The sequence below is a fragment of the Copadichromis virginalis genome, linkage group LG15 (genome assembly GCF_057382275.1).
Source record: "Copadichromis virginalis isolate Kocher_CV1m ecotype Utaka linkage group LG15, C_Virginalis_male_GT1.1, whole genome shotgun sequence".
In the NCBI taxonomy this organism is placed as follows: Eukaryota; Metazoa; Chordata; class Actinopteri; order Cichliformes; family Cichlidae; genus Copadichromis; species Copadichromis virginalis.
The window spans coordinates 42,324,528-42,341,725 of record NC_140632.1 but is presented as its reverse complement, the minus strand read 5'-3'; the positions used below and the strand labels follow the sequence as shown (position 1 = coordinate 42,341,725).

The window sequence follows — 17,198 nt, the reverse complement described above, 5'->3', positions numbered from 1 at the left end:
AGGAGCAAAGAAAAAGTGTTAAAGCCAAGAGAGGGACAGAAAAGACAGAAGTCAAACAGACACTGTTTGACACTTCGTAAATTAGGGTGGAAAATAAGTATTTGGTCACCTCAAACAAGGAAAATCTCTGGCTCTCACAGACCTGTAACGTCTTCTGTAAGAAGCTTTTCTGTCCCCCACTCGTTACCTGTATGAATGGCACCTGTTTGAACTCATCATCTGTATAAAAGACACCTTTCCACAGCCTCAAACAGTCAGACTCCAAACTCCGCCATGGCCAAGACCAAAGAGAAGTTTGTCCTTCGAACAAAGGACAAACTTCTGTGTCCTTTGTTCAGAAGTTGTTCTGTGTCCTGTGTCCAGGAAAAGTATTGTAGACCTGCACCAGACTGGGAAGAGTGAATCTACAATAGGCAAGCAGCTTGGTGTGAAAAAAATCAACTGTGGGAGCAATCATCAGAAAATGGAAGACATACAAGACCACTGATAATCTCCCTCGATCTGGGGCTCCACGCAAGATCTCATCACGTGGGATCAAAATGATCATGAGAACGGTGAGCAAAGATCCCAGAACCACACGGGGGGACCTGGTGAATGACCTGCAGAGAGCTGGGACCAAAGTAACAAAGGTCACCATCAGTAACACACTACAACGGCAGGGAATCAAATCCCGCAGTGCCAGACGTGTTCCGCTGCTGAAGCCAGTGCATGTCCAGGCCCGTCTGAAGTTTGCCAGAGAGCACATGAATGATACAGCAGAGGATTGGGAGAATGTCATGTGGTCAGATGAAACCAAAGTAGAACTTTTTGGTATAAACTCAACTCGTCGTGTTTGGAGGAAGAAGAATACTGAGTTGCATCCCAAGAACACCATACCTACTGTGAAGCATGGGGGTGGAAACATCATGCTATGGGGCTGTTTTTCTGCCAAGGGGACAGGACGACTGATCCGTGTTAAGGACAGAATGAATGGGGCCATGTATCGTGGGATTTTGAACCAAAACCTCCTTCCATCAGTGAGCACTTTGAAGATGAAACGAGGCTGGGTCTTCCAACATGACAATGATCCAAAACACACCGCCTGGGCAACAAAGGAGTGGCTCCGTAAGAAGCATTTGAAAGTCCTGGAGTGGCCTAGCCAGTCTCCAGACCTCAACCCCATAGAAAATCTGTGGCGGGAGTTGAAAGTCCGTGTTGCTCGGCGACAGCCCCAAAACATCACTGCTCTCGAGAAGATCTGCATGGAGGAATGGGCCAAAATACCAGCTACTGTGTGTGCAAACCTGGTAAAGACCTATAGTAAACGTTTGACCTCTGTTATTGCCAGCAAAGGTTATGTTACAAAGTATTGAGTTGTATTTTTGTTATTGACCAAATACTTATTTTCCACCCTGATTTACCAATAAATTCTTTACAAATCCTAACATGTGGATTCATGGATTATTTTTTCACATTCTGTCTCTCACAGTTGAAGTGTACCTCTGGTGCAAATTACTGACCTCTGCCATCATTTTAGGTGGGGGAACTTGCACAATCGGTGGCTGACTAAATACTTTTTTGCCCCACTGTATGTGTCAGTGGATCTCCAACTTCCTAACTGGCAGACCACGGGCAGTAAGGATGGGCGGACATGTCTCAGCCTCCACCACTCTCAGCACTGGAGCCCCCCAGGGGTGTGTTCTGAGCCCCCTACTGTACTCTCTGTACACATATGACTGTGTGGCCACTACCAGCTCCACCACCATCATCAAGTTTGCTGACGACACCGTCGTGGTGGGCCTGATCTCTGATAACAATGAGACGGCCAACCTGAAGGAGATTAGGAATCTGGAGAACTGGTGCCAGAGGAACAACCTCGTTCTAAACGTCAGTAAGACAAAGGAGCTGATAGTGGACTTCAGCACTAAGCAGGAGAGGAACTACCAGACCCCTGTCATCAACGAGTGCCCAGTGGAGAGAGTGGACAGCTTCAAATACCTCGGAATTCACATCACGCAGGACCTGTCATGGTCCTGTCACATCAACACCGTGGTGAAAAAGGCCCGTCAGCGTCTCTACCACCTCAGACGCTTGAGAGACTTCCAACTGCCCTCCAAGGTGCTCAGGAACTTTTACTCGTGCACCATAGAGAGCATCCTGACGGGAAACATCTTAACCTGGTTCGGGAACAGCACCATGCAAGACAGATGAGCTCTACAGAGGGTTGTGCGGTCAGCTGAGCGCACCATCCGCTCCGAGCTCCCTGACCTGCACTCAATCTACAGCAGGCGGTGCTGGACCAAGGCCAGGAAGATCGTGAAGGACCTCAGCCATCCCAACAACAGACTGTTCTCTCTGTTGAGGTCAGGAAAGCGATTCCGCTCCCTGAAGACCAACACAGAGAGACTGAGGAGGAGCTTCTTCCCGCAGGCGATACGGTCTCTCAATCACACCACCACACAGTACTGACCCACACATATAGTTCTTACACACACACTGGACATTCTGGACATTGTTTTCACTTCATCACTAAAATCACTTTAAGCATATTTGCACTGCACAAGACATAATGTGGATTGCACAACACTGGACATTATATTCTTCATTTCCAGTTAATACTTGTACAGCTGCTGTTATTGTGTATATATTTATTTATTTATTTATTTATTTATTTATATTTCTTCATACTTCTTATATAGTTCTATACTGTGTATTGTGTATTTTGTTGTACAGTTATTTTATTTTCAACTTTAATTTATATATTTTATCTTATTCTTTCCCAGTTAAATTTACCCTTCATTCTAATTTGTGTTGTACAGTTATTTCATTTTTAACCTTAATTTTTTATATTTTATTCCTTCCTAGTTAAATTTACACTTTTTAATTTTTTTAAATTTATTTCCTATCTTATTCATAGCCTTTTCCTTTTTTGTCTTTAGGTCACAAGCAGTTGTCTAAGCATTTCACTGCATATCGTACTGTGTATGACTGTGTACGTGACAAATAAAAATTTGAATTTTGAATTTGAATTTGATATTGGTCTGATTTAGTCATCATTTATTAATAATGAAGCAGCAGCTGAGGTACAAACACGTAAACCGAAAAGTGCAGCGCTCACCCTGACAGTGCTGCAGGGAGCACTGCAAGTTTGCTGAATGAAACAGACGAAGAAGAGTGACTTTACTTCCTTGTTCACCCCACTCTCATCTCTCTCTTTCTGCAGCAAATCTGGACCAATGGGCAGTGAGCAGAGCTGCATCATATGACCTGTGCCTGGGTTACTCTGAAAAAGCGGAGCAGTGATGCAGCGGCTCTGCAGTGAAACAGAGACAGCTGGAGAAACACATCTGTGGCTGGATTAGGTTAATACCTGTAATGCTGCGTGAGATGAGCCCCAGTTCACGCAGTAAACCTGAGCATAACCATGGACTACCGGGCACACTGGACGGATTACTCACACTGGGACCTCTTTTTTTTAAAAAAAGAGTTTATGCCAGGCTGTGTTCACATGACTGCTGGGATCATGTGACCTGTGTTCACATCTGTAGATGTGCTTACGTTGTGTTATGTAATCCATCCATCAAGTTATCCATCCATCAACCCGCCTGTCTTTCTGTCATGTGTCTTTTCCTTACCAACTTAGTTCTTTTGTAATCGAGTGAACACAGACACTGATTATCCAAGTTTCAGCTTTCCAGGTCTCGACTTAGTGCAGGGGTCGGGAACTCTAGGACTCAAGGGCCGGTGTCCTGCAGGTTTTAGATCTCACCCTGGGTCAGCACACCTGAATCAAGTGATTAGTTCATTACCAGGACTCTGGAGAACTTCAAGACATGTTTGCTGTATCCCAATTCAGGGTCTGCTGCCTCAAAGGCTGCATTTTAAGGCTGATTACGTCACAGTGACGAGACAGAGGCTGTCCCAATTCGAAGGTTGCTCAAAATGCGGCCCTCAAATGAGTCCTTATTTCCCTGAATTTTAAGGATGAGTTGGTGTATCCTTCAAACATATCCCAGACTTTATAGCGCGGCGATGGGTGTGGATAATTTTGCAGAAAAAAAAGCGGACAGCTGAAGCGAGGCAGCCGAAGAGTAAACTTTTAAAAGTAAATACTGAATTGTGTCACTTATTTACGTGCAAACGTTTAATAACGAAGAACATTAAATCATTACTGTTGGCCACAGGTCGGCAAAGTTTCAAACATTAGCGATGTTAGTACCAACTTTGTTTTAAAGCCTTCACTTTAAAATATACGCCGTTCAATAGTCGACCTTAATCTTACAGAGAATCTGATGATTTTATGGATAATTAAAGTCAGTCATATATCCACAAACACAACAAGCTGAAAGTGAGTGATGCTGCTCGGTTTGCAGTCCTGAATATCACGGCACAAGCAGGATTCACTGCACTGTTAATGTTAGCTATGTTATATTGCTGCCCCTGTTCGGTGGTGTCGAGCCAAACGGACTTTAACGTGTGTTTGAACAAGCTGACGGTTCACTCGTTAAGCTGAAAGAAAGATGCTTTAATCACAGCAGTCACACATGTGTCCACTGTACCATCTGGGACTCTTCTTGTTTAGCACTCGTAATAACACAAACACTAAATCCTGCTTCTCTGGTGCTGTTGTGTAGCAGTGTGTACACCTGAGACTGTCACCTGTCTGTCTGTCCTGCACTCTCTCTCTGTTTCTTTCTCTCTCTTTTTTTTTCTCTTTTTTTTTTGCCTGTCCCATTTGGTTCTTTAGCCGTCAGAATTGTTGTCTGAAGACCAACAAGGAGACCCAATGGATTTATTTTGCCAAATGGATCATCATGGCATTGCCGTATTGGTCCATTTAATCGACCTTTGTTTTTATTATTTATTTTATTTTATTTTCACTTGTTACAGACGGGACAGACATGAGTGAGGGATAGGAAAGGGAGAAAGAAAGAGGAAAGAAAAGAAAAACAGAAGGGGAGAGGAACAGCGAGAAAGGGAAAAAAAATCTCCTGGATCACCTGTTGAGAGAGAAAGAATAGAAAACAAGCAAAAAAAACCATCGCATTAATCTAGCTAAGTGTAAACAGCAGTAAATACTAAATATTGAATGTTGTTGTGCAGCACGCAGGACAGACAGCGCACAATGTGCTTTGAAGTAGCAGCCAAGAAAGGTGTAATTTACGTCTATGAACAGTGAACACCCGTGTGCATACCTGTGTGGATCATGCTTGTATTCAAAAGGTTTCCCCATGTAATGGTCTGCTAGAGGATGTAGAGAGCAATAGCCCTGTCCCCCAGGGCATGAAGCAGGCATGGAGGAGATCCAGGCCCCAGACATCCAGAGGCCCCAGAGTGCGAGAGCCCAAGGAGGACCACCGGAGGGGCATCCGTGCCACCCTCATGGGAAGGGCTGAGGATCCCCAGACGAGGGGTCACCCAGTAGCCACCGAGCAGAAGCTAGAGGGGGCTGCACCGGCGTGCCCGCTGGCTCTGCCGGCAGCCAGCTGTGCCAGAGTGAACCGAGTCGCAGACCCAGAGGCCGGAGGCCCGAGGGCCCCCCTTTGCCCGGAAGAGGCCTGACCGAGCAACGGGCACCAGGCCCCGCCAAGTAGCCACCGGGAGTGAGCCGGTACATACCTGAGCGGCCAGCCCCGGACACCAAGAACCACCAATGCACCGGCCCCTGAGGGCATCAGTCACCGGCAGGGAGTGTGGTGAGGGGAGATAGGCCTCCATACTGTTCCCTGTTTGTGAAGGACTGCTAGGAAAGTTTAACATAACTGTCTGTCCTGAATCAGTCTTATTAGGTAATGTTCAAATAATGTGATCATCCCAGTGTTTTCAGTGTGGAAGAAAGTACTCAGGGCCTTCAAGTTACACACTATGAAAGGCAGCAACAAGTTTAATGTTCAGAAAGCTAAAGTATGTATCAGCAGCAGAATGGAGCTAAAAATAAATGTTTGTTTCAGTTCTATGAAGCTTTGAGTATTTTGGATCAGTAGCACTGCTGTGTTTGTTGCATCATATTGCTGTAATTGTTTATATGCTTTATATATTCTGAGCTAAGTTGATCTATAGTGTTACATCATATTCTGTAAGGATGTTATGCGTTTGTAGTAGGGCTGCACGATTAATCGTTAGAAAATCGCGATCTCGATTCATACTTATGTGCGATCTCATTTCCAAATGACAACGATTAAAAAAAAAAAAAAAAAAAAAAAGACAACGACGACGATTGTACCGCATTTTGATCCGGGACGTACTCTGCATGAAAACAAGCGCTCACTCTTCCTGCTCAACAAATGACAAGGGCGGAGCCTTATACCATGTGATACAGAAGCTGTGCTGTGTGATGCTAAAATTAGCAGGGAAAAAACAACGGAGAGCACGTCAGGGATGACGAGAAAGTGACAGGAGAAAATCCGTCCTGGTCAACCACCCAAACATCAATAGCGGGAACCTTATACAGCGCTTCCCTATACCCGTCGAACTCCCGCAGGCACAAAGAAATTACGGAGGCTATCACTTATCACCTGACCAAAGATATGGCTCCCATCAACACTGTGCAAAACGAGGGATTCAGGAAAATGATCAACACCCTAGACAAACGCTACACAGTGCCGTCCCGCAACTATTTTTTCTATTGTTGCACTACCTGCTCTATACACGCAGTGTCGAGCAATGGTGGAGACGGAATTTCAAGCAGTACAACATTTTGCAGCAACAACAAAACGTGAGACATTTGTTGTTTTTATGTTTATTTATTGTTTTTATGTTCAGTCTCAACTGTTACGAAGTTGATGTGCAGTTAATATGTGTAATAAATATTTATACTGGAAAAGAAAATTGTGAGAGAATCGTGATCTCAATTCTAAGCCAAAAAATCATGATTCTCATTTTATGCAAAATCGTGCAGCCCTAGTTTGTAGACTTTCTGCCCAGTTTGACCCATTTAGCAGAAGTCAGCCTGTTTAAGGCTCTGATGTCTATTCTGTATGACTTAAAGCAGTTATGACATGGTCTGATTTTCTCACCCAATAAAGGAATATTTCATATATCCGTCTACTCTTCATTCTATCAGAAACAGTTATCACAGCTCGCACATTTTCTTTTTACACATATATATATACACATGTAAGCATTGAGACAAATTTAGTAATGCCAACAAATTAAACGAACAATATTTGTCTCTTATATATGATACATCTATATATACACTGTCAAAGATACTTGAGTGTCTTTGAATGAAGATTTAAGGTGATAGGACATATAAATAACTGCAACTTGAATCTTTACTGAAGCTCAGTATTTGACACAGAGTTCACTCGCATGAATTTCACTCACATGTGCTGTCCCAGTGTACCTGCACATGTGATGTGACAATAGAAGTGATTTGATTTGAGAGTTCAAACTCACTGCTGTAATAACTAATAATGATTAATATAATAACTATTATATTGGCCATATCATATTTACACTGACTTTAGTCTCATGAACAACATTAGCTAACTGTTATTTACTAACTAATCTTATATGACTGTTCAGTACAGATATGAAGCCCAACAATCATGTTTTAGTCCTGTGGTCTCAGCCTCAGATACTTATTAAATCACACAAAGCTCGTGTGGAAAAAAAACAAACAAGCAAAATATGTTCTCCTTCATTTCTGTCAACCACATGTTTCCAGCTATCATGGTTGCTAGGCAAGCTGGGCAGCGCGACGGAGGCTAGACCGTCCCATTTCACAAGCCTCACACTTCCAGCCTTAGCGGTCTTTGAGTACACGGCCCTTGAGGAGCGTTGAGGCTGCGTACTTTAAGGCTGCAGACCCTGAATTGGGATACAGCCATGCTGAGGAGGTCATTTAGTCATTTAAATCAGCTGTGTTGGATCAAGTGCACATCTAACACTCCACACCAGTTGGTGGCGGTAATGCACCATCTTGCTGTTTGCCAACCGCCAATAAACCCTACACAGATTCAGATTCAGAAGAAGAAGGACACATCTAAAACCTGCAGGACACCAGCTCTCGAGTTCCCCACCCCTGACTTAGGGTCTTGTCTCTCAGTCTCGGCATCAGTCAGGGGGCTGAAATAACCACGACTGCAGTTGTCATCACATCACAAACTTCTGGCCACTTCAGATTTAGCAGTGTGCACGTAGTGGCACATTTAAGATCTAGTTTAAAGGGCTAACAGGATGAACTGGGACTCAGGTCTGAACTCTCGTCCCGTCTGAAGACCGAGGGTTACCCAAACAACACAAGCAGACAGGTTCAAACCTTCATCTTTCATTCCATGGATACAGGCAGGTAGAACAGAGTGTGGCCTGCAGATGAAACCACAGGTGAAAAGGGAAATAAGAGGTCACACACACACAGCTGACTTTTGTTGTTTATGATGATGGTTCAGCAGGGTCAGTCGATCTGACTGCTTTTACATTCAACTTTCAGACCAGAGACAGAAAACATCAAAATCACGTCAGCTGACTGCCAGGTCACACGACCTGTCTGAGAAAATCTGCATTACACAGCTCTGTTAATGGGACTATGTTTACAGGAAGTTAAAATGTCAGATTTTCATCCCTAACCTCCTGGAGGAGGAGATCTTCCACTCAACATTCAATAATATTGATTCTGATCAATAAATACACTTTGGGCTCTGATGAGCTGAATAAATACAATAACAAGTTATTTTCAAAGACGATTTCATCTGCACAACCACATGAAGTGAAACACCTGGAACCTTTCCTGCATCCCTGTCTCTCAGTGAGTAACTTCAGTCCAGCTAAAGTAAAGGAAGGAAACGAGTTGAAGCAGCTTGCTGATCAGCACAGGACAGTTTCAGAGCTGAGATGATCACCAATTGTCCTGCTGATCAACGTCCAATGATTAAAAAAAAAACAAAAAAACCTGCAGTTCATGAACCACAAACATCTCCCTGTGCACTCCATCTACGATGAGTCAGACGTAATAAAAAATGAGTCGTTTTAAAGCTCTATGTCTGCCCCCTCCAGCTTTTCTGACTCTATCAAAAGAAAATAGATGGTTTTCTTTCTGGTTGGAACTCACTCGTGCACACACCTGTGCAGGTACAGGGCGTACAGCATCACTGCCTCTGTCCTTATAAAACTAAGTGATACTATTTCATTAACACATTAAAACTCCAGATTTAATCATTATGCATCACCACATGCTAACCTGCATGTTTGTAGGGGTTGTCACCTGTTACCCCAACTCTAACCAGCGGACCGCCTCAGACGGGCAGCATTCAGGTCAGTCCCATTAAAAAAAAACAATACATGGTTTGTTTTTTAAAGAATGGCAGAACCCAGAAACACACACCCACCCCCCAAAAAAACCCCACCAACTCAGAAAAGAAACCTCAGAACAGAACCAAAACCAGCGTTGACCTGAACATGCTGCTGTCACGTGTGATGCTTTCTGTCCCTACCCCCAAATTGTGCAACTAAACAAAATAAGGCTTGAGATGGTAGGGTTGCCATGGTAACTTGTCTACAAGCTTGATTGACATCATGCAGTTAAAGTGAGCTAGTGTCTGTAAAACTTTTGGCATCGCGCCTGCCGCTTGTCAGTCGCCGCGCTAACAGCGGTTTACATTCAGACCCTGGCGGGTCAATGGTTGCTGGGCAAGTCTCTGTAACAAACACTGCCGATCTCCTCTCTCTGTTAGCGGTCCAGATCATCCAGCTTGCCTTCTTCATCGTCTTCATTCGGCCCCTCCTTCTCTTGCTGCTGCTGCTCCTCAGGTTTCTCTTTGCTGACGTCCTCCTTCTTCTCCATCTTTTCCTCCTGCCCCTCTTTCAACTCCTCCTTCTCCTGCTGTTTCCCATCTTTCTCCGCTTCCCTCGCTCTTGATGTGCCCTGCTTCTTCAGGTCCTGAAACACCTCGGTGAAGAAGTGTGGATCAGCGTTGATTCGCAGCATGTTGCCGCTAAGGCGCTCGATCAGCTCTAGCGCTCGATCCCAGAATGCATCACGACTGGACTCCACTAGGAAAGGCTTCAGGGGGTAGGAGATCTCGTTGCCCAAGTAGGAGTAGGCCAGATAGAGACAGGTGAGGAATGTGGCGTGGAGCTCGTGCTCTGAAGCAGTATCCTCATCCACCACGTCCCTGCACAGCAGGTACACAAACACCAGGCTGGCCGGACTGATGAAGCACTGGTCCTGCAGGGGGACAACCGAGAGTGGACTTTACAACCAGTCTTAGAGTCATCCACCCATCCATCCTCCCATCTGTCCACCCATACGTCCACACATGCATCCACACGTCCATCCACCCACTCATCCACACATCCATGCACACATCTGTCCACTCATCCAACCACACATCTATCCACTCATTCATCCACACATCTGTCCACACATTTGTCCACTCATCCATCCACACGTCCATCCACACTCATACAGAGCTGTTTTACACTCACTATAGTGGTCTTTCTTTTTTTTTTTTTCTTTTTTTTTTTTTTTTGCCTGTCCCGTTTGGCTCTTTTGCCATCAGAATTTTTGTCTAAAGGCAAAGAAAGAGACCCAACGGATTTACTTTACCAAATTGACCATCCCAGCCTTGCCGTAATGGTCCATTTGATTCACCTTTTATTGTTCATTTTATTTTCACTTATTGAATACGGGACAGACTTGACTGGGGGAAAGAAGGGGAGAAAGAAAGAGGGAAAGAGAAACAGCTGAGAAGAGGGACAGGGGAGAAGGGCAAAAGACAAAAACCAACAGAATGAGCAGAAAAAAAAAAGAAGAAAAAAAAATGCATATATCGATCACCTGGGTCACCTGCTGAGAAAGAAAAAAGAACACAAGCAGAAGAGAACAAGAGTAATAGAATAAACAACCTCACAATGATATATGGGAATATGACAGTAAATACTAAATATTAAACATTATTGTGCAGCACATAAGATCAACAGAACACAGTGTGCTTTGAGGTAGGAGCCAAAAAGGGTGTCGTTTGTGGGTGTGATCACCCGTGTGTACACCTGTGAGCATGGACGCGCTTGTTTTTGTTTTGTTTTTTTTAAAGGTTCCTTCATGTAATGATCTGCTAGAGGGTGTGGGGGGGCCACAGCCCCGTCCTCCAGGGCATGAAGCAGGTATGGAGGAGATCAAAACTCCAGACATCCAGAGGCCCCCAGAACACAAGAGACCAAGGAAGACCAACAGAGGGGCAGCCGCGCCACTGTCCCAGAAAGAGCTGAGGAGAGTCCCAGATGAGGGCTCACTCAGCAGCCGCGGAGCAGAAGCCAGGGGGAGTTGCAGTGACGCGCCCGTGAGCTCCGCCGGCAGCCAGCCGTGCCTGAGTGACCGAGCCCCAGGCTGAGAGGCCGGGGGCACCCCACCTCCGAAGTGGCCCGAGCGAGCCCCAGGCCCCAGGCCCCAATAAGCGGCCGCCAAGGAGTGAGCCGGTGTGTACCTGGACGCCCATCCCCGGACACAAAGAACCACCAACGCACCGATGTCTGAGGGAGTCCGCCACTGGCAGGGAAGTGGTGGTAGGGGGAGATAGGCCTCCAAACCTTGGAGGGCCTAAGATGTCCCCAGAGAGGTGGCGCCTGACACCCAACCTGACATATAGACACAGAAATACAGGCACACACAGATACAAACATCCATTCCCACCCTCATGCTCTCATATGCACTTACTCCACACTCAAACAACGTGGAGACAGACATAAAGAGACGCTGTACACACAATCACACTCCCCAAGCGTACTCTACAAACCAGGTCTAGGTACCCTTGGCCCTGGAGGGGGGAACTGCACCCAGACCCAGGTGGTGTTACCCTTTTCCCTGCGGTGGGGGGAGGCAGACCGCCCCGACTCCGCAGCAGCAGGAAGGCCCCACACTCCAGACCGCAGTCGGACAGCCAACTCCTCCTCCTAGCAGCAGAGAATGGGGGTGAGAGAAGACTCCAAACCTCCCTCCACCCGCTCATTGTAGTGTTGATGCATGTGTGTTCTAAGGTGCATTTAAAACCCAGGAGGGCATGGAGCTACCTGCCAGAGAGCAGCAGGTAAGCGCATGGTCCCTCCTGCTAGCCCTCAGTGTCTACGTGTATTTAAAATTGAGAGGTGGGCAACGACGCCAGGGGTGGGGTGTACACCCTGATGGTACTTTGGATTCCGTGTATTGTGCCCACCCCCAAGATCCTATATGTATGTGTAATGAGAGTGTGAGTAATGTGAATGTCTAAGTTGTGGGATAAAATTGAGGCAGAGGCAGCCAGAAGGGGACGGGGGGGGGGGGGGGGGGGTGGTCTCCTCTGCACCCTGGTGACATACCCCTACTCCAAGGTCCTGCATGTGTGGGTGGTTGTGGTGGAGCGGGAAGAGGGAGGCAGCTGGAGATGGGGAGGGAAGGAAGGGAGGGGCAAGTGACCCCTCCCTGGGGCCAGCTCCCTCGCTGACCCCAGTAGGCACCCCCATACTCCGCGATCCGCCAGGGAAAGGGGGCCCAGGCCCATCCAGACCGGGGCCCAGAGCAGCAGCGCCTCCCGGCCCCACAGAGCCCGGGACAGTCCACCCAACCCCACCACAGAGAAAACTGCACCCACCCCACCATCCACTCTTCTTCCAGACTACATAAGACAATAAACACCCAGGCTGAGATCTTCTTCCACCTCTCCTGTATCTCCCCCTCCTGCAGAGAGAGCCCCTGAGGAGAGGAAAGCTCCTGCAAGATGTGACAATCTTCCCCACCAGTTGAAGAGCCCCCCAGGTGGCTCGATGCACCGGCGGCACCCTGCTCCAGGGCTGGGCCCCCATGCACCCACCCGCCCACAACCCCAGCAACACACCAACCAGGACCCAAGCCCCCGAGGCCCGGCCCGGGCCCCAGCCCAGAGACGGAGCGCCCCCAGAACCTCACGCCCATCCCGGACCCACTATAGTGGTCTTTCTGAGGACGGTACAATGCCCAAGGACACGTTTCAAAATGTGGACTGATCTCAATCAAACAATCAGCCTTCCATTTAGCAGACAACATGCTCTATCACCTGGCCAACGCCAGCCAATGACAGGGCAATGAAGGGACAACAGTACTAGTACTACAGAAAGAGCAGCTGAACTAATAGGTGAATTATTCTGGATTAATATCATTGTTATCTATTAGTTCACGTTTACGTGCTACTGTGAGGTGACCTTGAGGGTCTGAAAGGCGCCTATAAATAAAATGTATTATTATTATTATTATTATTATTATTATTATTATAGTTCATAGTGTCACAACACTTCCACCGATGATGACTGACCAATAGCAGAAGACATCCAAGTGACATCATTATGAAGCTTATGCCTAAGTTCAATAAGCATACACCTGCTTTCCTGGGTGTTAGGCTCTTTTTCTTTTCTATGCATCATTATCAGTTCCCATGCTGTCAATCTCAGTACTGACATGGTTAGTCCAATCATTTTATCGCCCGCCATCTTTGAGCCAATCAGCCCCCAATTTGCATAGATTCAATCTATGCTCTCAGTCATTCTCCCTTTCAGACTCTCATTTGTACATCCCACCTCCATCCCATCTCCACCTCATAGACACCTCAATTGGAGCCCCATCCAAACCAGTGTCTAGACTCCCAGGAGTCCTGTTCTAAATCCTATCACCACTGGTAGTCCACTTTGCCATGACGGGTCATCAGAGTCTAATGGCAGAATACATTTAAAATAATATAATTTCTCTATCTCAGTGAATTACATTCAATTCATCCAAGTGATCTCTCCTTATTAAAATTACATCATTAACCCCTTAAAAGCAGACGGCTGCAAACTGAAGATTAAACAACCCAGTTCAGACTTGATGCTGGAAAGTCGAATTTCCCAGAGGAACCCACCCGAGGGATTAATAAAGTTCTATCTTATCTTATCTTGGAAGTAAGAGGAGGACTGATTTGTTCATGTAGTTATTCGTCCACCCGTCTTCCTTCATTCTGACTGCCACTGCAAATTTCTGGAGAAGGGATTTGAAAGAGATCAAGGCTTCAGAGGCTCATGTCTCAGAACTGCCACCAACCATCGATCTCCCTGAAGTCTGATGTTCTCTTGAGACAATAATCGAGCCCACAGAAACTGAGGAGGCCAATCAAACCAAGCCTAACCCAACCAAACCAACCTAAACCAAACAAAGCCAAACTGAACCAAACCAAACCAAGCAGAACCAAACCAAGCCAAACAAAACCAAGCATGCTCCTCCAGTTTTCAGCTGTGCTAACATGACCTGAATGTAACGTTTTATCATTTTTAACATGCAACGCCCAAACATCGATGCTGAGGTTAATTTTCAGCAGCAGTTTGTAAACACAGCAACAACCTACAGTAACATGACATGTTTATTAAATACCACAGTAGATATGAAATAAAAACATACAACATGAAGTTAAAGTGCACACACACACAAACACAGACACACACATACGTTTCCACCGACAGTGCTCTGTGTGGAGCAGTCTGTTACTTTCAGTCTGTAGCATGTCTGAAACCTTCATATCTCTCTAATATACAGTTTGTCTTCCTTTGGAAATAAGCCACTCAGCTGTCACCACTGTAAACACCGTGACTGGCCAGAGGAGTTACAAGCCCTGCCCCTTTCATGTAAGCACACATGTTAAACCCTGAGGTTAAGGTAAATGAATGCAGATAACAGCTCTGGACAGGTGAGACTAGCACAGACACACAGATGGGCTCTCACCTGCCAACCCTGAACGAGCAACGCTCGGTCCACGTTTCTGAACCACAGAACGATCTGATTGGATGAGAGCTCCTTCAGTTTGACACAGCGGCGACACATGAAGTCGGAGAGACAGCGTAGGAGCTCACCTGTGGACGCCTGCAGAGAAGACAAGGAAACAAGGAGCGAGGAGAGGAAGCTTTTTGTTGTAACACAGGAAGTAGAACAAAGTGTTTGGGTTTCTGTAGAACCTGAGGTTCTGTTGAAGGTTCTGTAGGTGGAACCTGTCCTCTGGGTGGATGTGTGTGGTGCCCTCTGATGTTTTAAACTTTATAATCAGATGGGAGTTTTTTTCCTCCGGGTTTTTTAGACTGAAAACTGTCTTTGAACCACCTCAGACCCTTAACAATAAAACTGTATTCACCACAGAGTTTCTAGTTATTATTAATTTCAGAATAATTCTTCTTACACCCCCATTTTATAAAAATCTTATTTTATGAATGAATTTATATTAATTATTTTACATCTATTATTCCTGATTCCTTTGTTAGGTTTCACGGCTTCTCCATTTTTATTATTTAGCATCACGTTTTTCTGCCTTCACTGTTCCTAATGTTCTGACCTTCAAGCGCATGCACTTACTGTCTGTCTGTCTACGTGTCTCTGATTAAAAACCAGCTGATGACCTCTGCCAACACACATGAGCACCCCTCACTGACTCACCCACCTGAACCACCACCCTCCGTGGGGACACGAGCGGCTCGGGCCAGGCCTGTCTCTGGTTCTGGTCTGGGACCGTGGGCACGGGCACCGGGATGGGTCCGTGTTTGTGTCCGGGCTTCGCTACTCTGGGCTCGCGGCGCTCCTGCTGCACGTGCCTGGGCTCGGACACTGCGGGCTTCACTTTCTTCCCTCCCTTCCTCTTCGCTCGCGCGGCCACGAGCCGTTTCTTCCAGCTGAGCGCGTGCAGGAGCACCGGGTGCCTCTTCTTCTTCCTTGTTCCGTCCTTCTCCTCCTCCTCCAGCGGCTTCTTTACCGCGAGCTCCTCCGGGCCCCGAGCGGCTTTCCGTGAGCCCGGAGACAGAGACAGCACCGTTCCCATGACGACAACCAGATGGAGGCGAGAGGCACTGCAGCAACAGAGGAGGAGGAGGAGGAGGAGGGAGGAAAAGGAACAAGGAGGGGATGAGAAAGAGAGAAGAGGAGAGAGAAAGCCCATCCGTCTGTCTGTCTCACCTGTCCGCGTGTGATGCAGGCTGGCGTGCAGGGCTTACGTTTTAGTCTCTGATCCGTTGTTTTTACAACAAAGAAACAGATGCAGTCACCCACAATGCACTTGGAGAGACAAGCAGCTGCGAGGCATCTATTGCAACACCTGGATACACCTGGAGAGGTGGAGAAAGTAAACTGACATACTGTGTACAAATACACACTGAGGTACACAAACAGAAGTACTGATCCACATGTTTTTGGCTCATCTGTGATCTGCAGTTCAAACCCCACTTCCTGTGGATGTTTCACAATAAAAGCCTCTCAGAAGAGACAAGCTGCAAGGCTTTTATTGTGCAGGAAACCAAAGCCGGAACCTTACACTATAAAATGTCGGAGATCATGAGCTTGTCAGATTAAAGGCAGATGCATCCTGTGTGACGGTTCAGCTGTTTGATTGCTCGGTGGAGCTTTTATTAGTACAGATTCAGAATCAGCTTTATTGATCTCTATTACCACAAACACACTAATCAGACCTCTCAGTTTGACCTGCAGTTTTCTCAGTGTCCTCCAGAGGGAGCTGTCCTGTTGCTGAGGAGGAGTAGGAAGAGATGCAGTGACTGAAAAGAACTGGTTGTTGCTGATGAGCTTTTGTTTAACTCTAAAACATTTGAATACATTTTTAAGTCACACTTACTAAATCACTGAGTTATTAAGTAAAAATTAATGAAGGCATTTAGATATTTTCAGGCTGGATATTCGAGGAGCTTTCAGAGGAAAGTGAGAAAGCAGTCCTACATATTTCAATATGTGCATTGAACGACATATCCTGGTCAAAAATGAGGTTCCTCACAGTGTTACTGGAGGCCAAGGTATTGCCATCCAGAGTAAGAATCTGGTTAGATACCATATTTCTAAGATTTTCAGGGCCGAGTACAATAACCTCAGTTTGATCTGAATTAAGAAGCAGAAAGTTAGCGGTCATCCAGGTCTTTATGTCTTTAAGACATTCCTGCAGTTTAACTCATTGGTGTGTGTTATTGGGTATCTGTAAACAGAATTGGTCCTAGCACTGAACCCTGTGGAACTCCATAATTGGCCTTAGTGTGTGAAGAGGACTCTCCATTTACATGCACAAATTGGAGTCTATTAGATAGATATGATACAAACCACTGCAGCGCAGTACCTGTAATACCTACAGTGTGCTCTAATCGCTCTAATAGGATATTATATAAAGAGTCTAAATGAGTATCAATGGTACTGAAAGTAGCTGTACATAAAGTTACGTCTGTGAGATGGTGATCAGTCATTTTTGAATTAATGGTAAAAATGT

General features: G+C 46.0%; 1 protein-coding gene across 2 annotated transcripts; it reads right to left on the bottom strand.

Moving 5' to 3' along the window:
- Positions 1-6,688: 6,688 nt before the first annotated feature.
- LOC146693111 (cyclin-dependent kinase 5 activator 1-like) lies at positions 6,689-16,126 on the bottom strand. Of its 2 annotated transcripts, XM_085433477.1 has the most exons (4): positions 15,893-16,124; positions 15,384-15,786; positions 14,678-14,815; positions 6,689-10,147 (listed from the first exon to the last, which is right to left on the bottom strand). In XM_085433477.1, exons 2-4 carry the CDS (start codon positions 15,756-15,758, stop codon positions 9,650-9,652), a joined length of 1,011 nt encoding a protein of 336 aa, XP_085289603.1. In that variant the 5' UTR covers positions 15,759-15,786; positions 15,893-16,124; the 3' UTR covers positions 6,689-9,649. The 2 variants fall into 2 exon arrangements, with proteins under 2 accessions (XP_085289603.1, XP_085289602.1); XM_085433476.1 differs by having other exon boundaries at positions 15,384-16,126.
- Between the last annotated feature and the right edge of the window lie 1,072 nt (positions 16,127-17,198).

What these genes read in the sequence shown, in the direction of transcription:
- LOC146693111 (XM_085433476.1), bottom strand. Translation starts at nt 15,875, where the DNA reads ATGGGCTTTCTCTCTCCTCTTCTCTCTTTCTCATCCCCTCCTTGTTCC. An exon ending in CACGGAGGGTGGTGGTTCAG is followed by an intron (nt 14,816 to 15,383) that starts GTGGGTGAGTCA and finishes TCTTCTCTGCAG; the next exon opens with GCGTCCACAGGTGAGCTCCT. An exon ending in TGCTCGTTCAGGGTTGGCAG is followed by an intron (nt 10,148 to 14,677) that starts GTGAGAGCCCAT and finishes GTCCCCCTGCAG; the next exon opens with GACCAGTGCTTCATCAGTCC.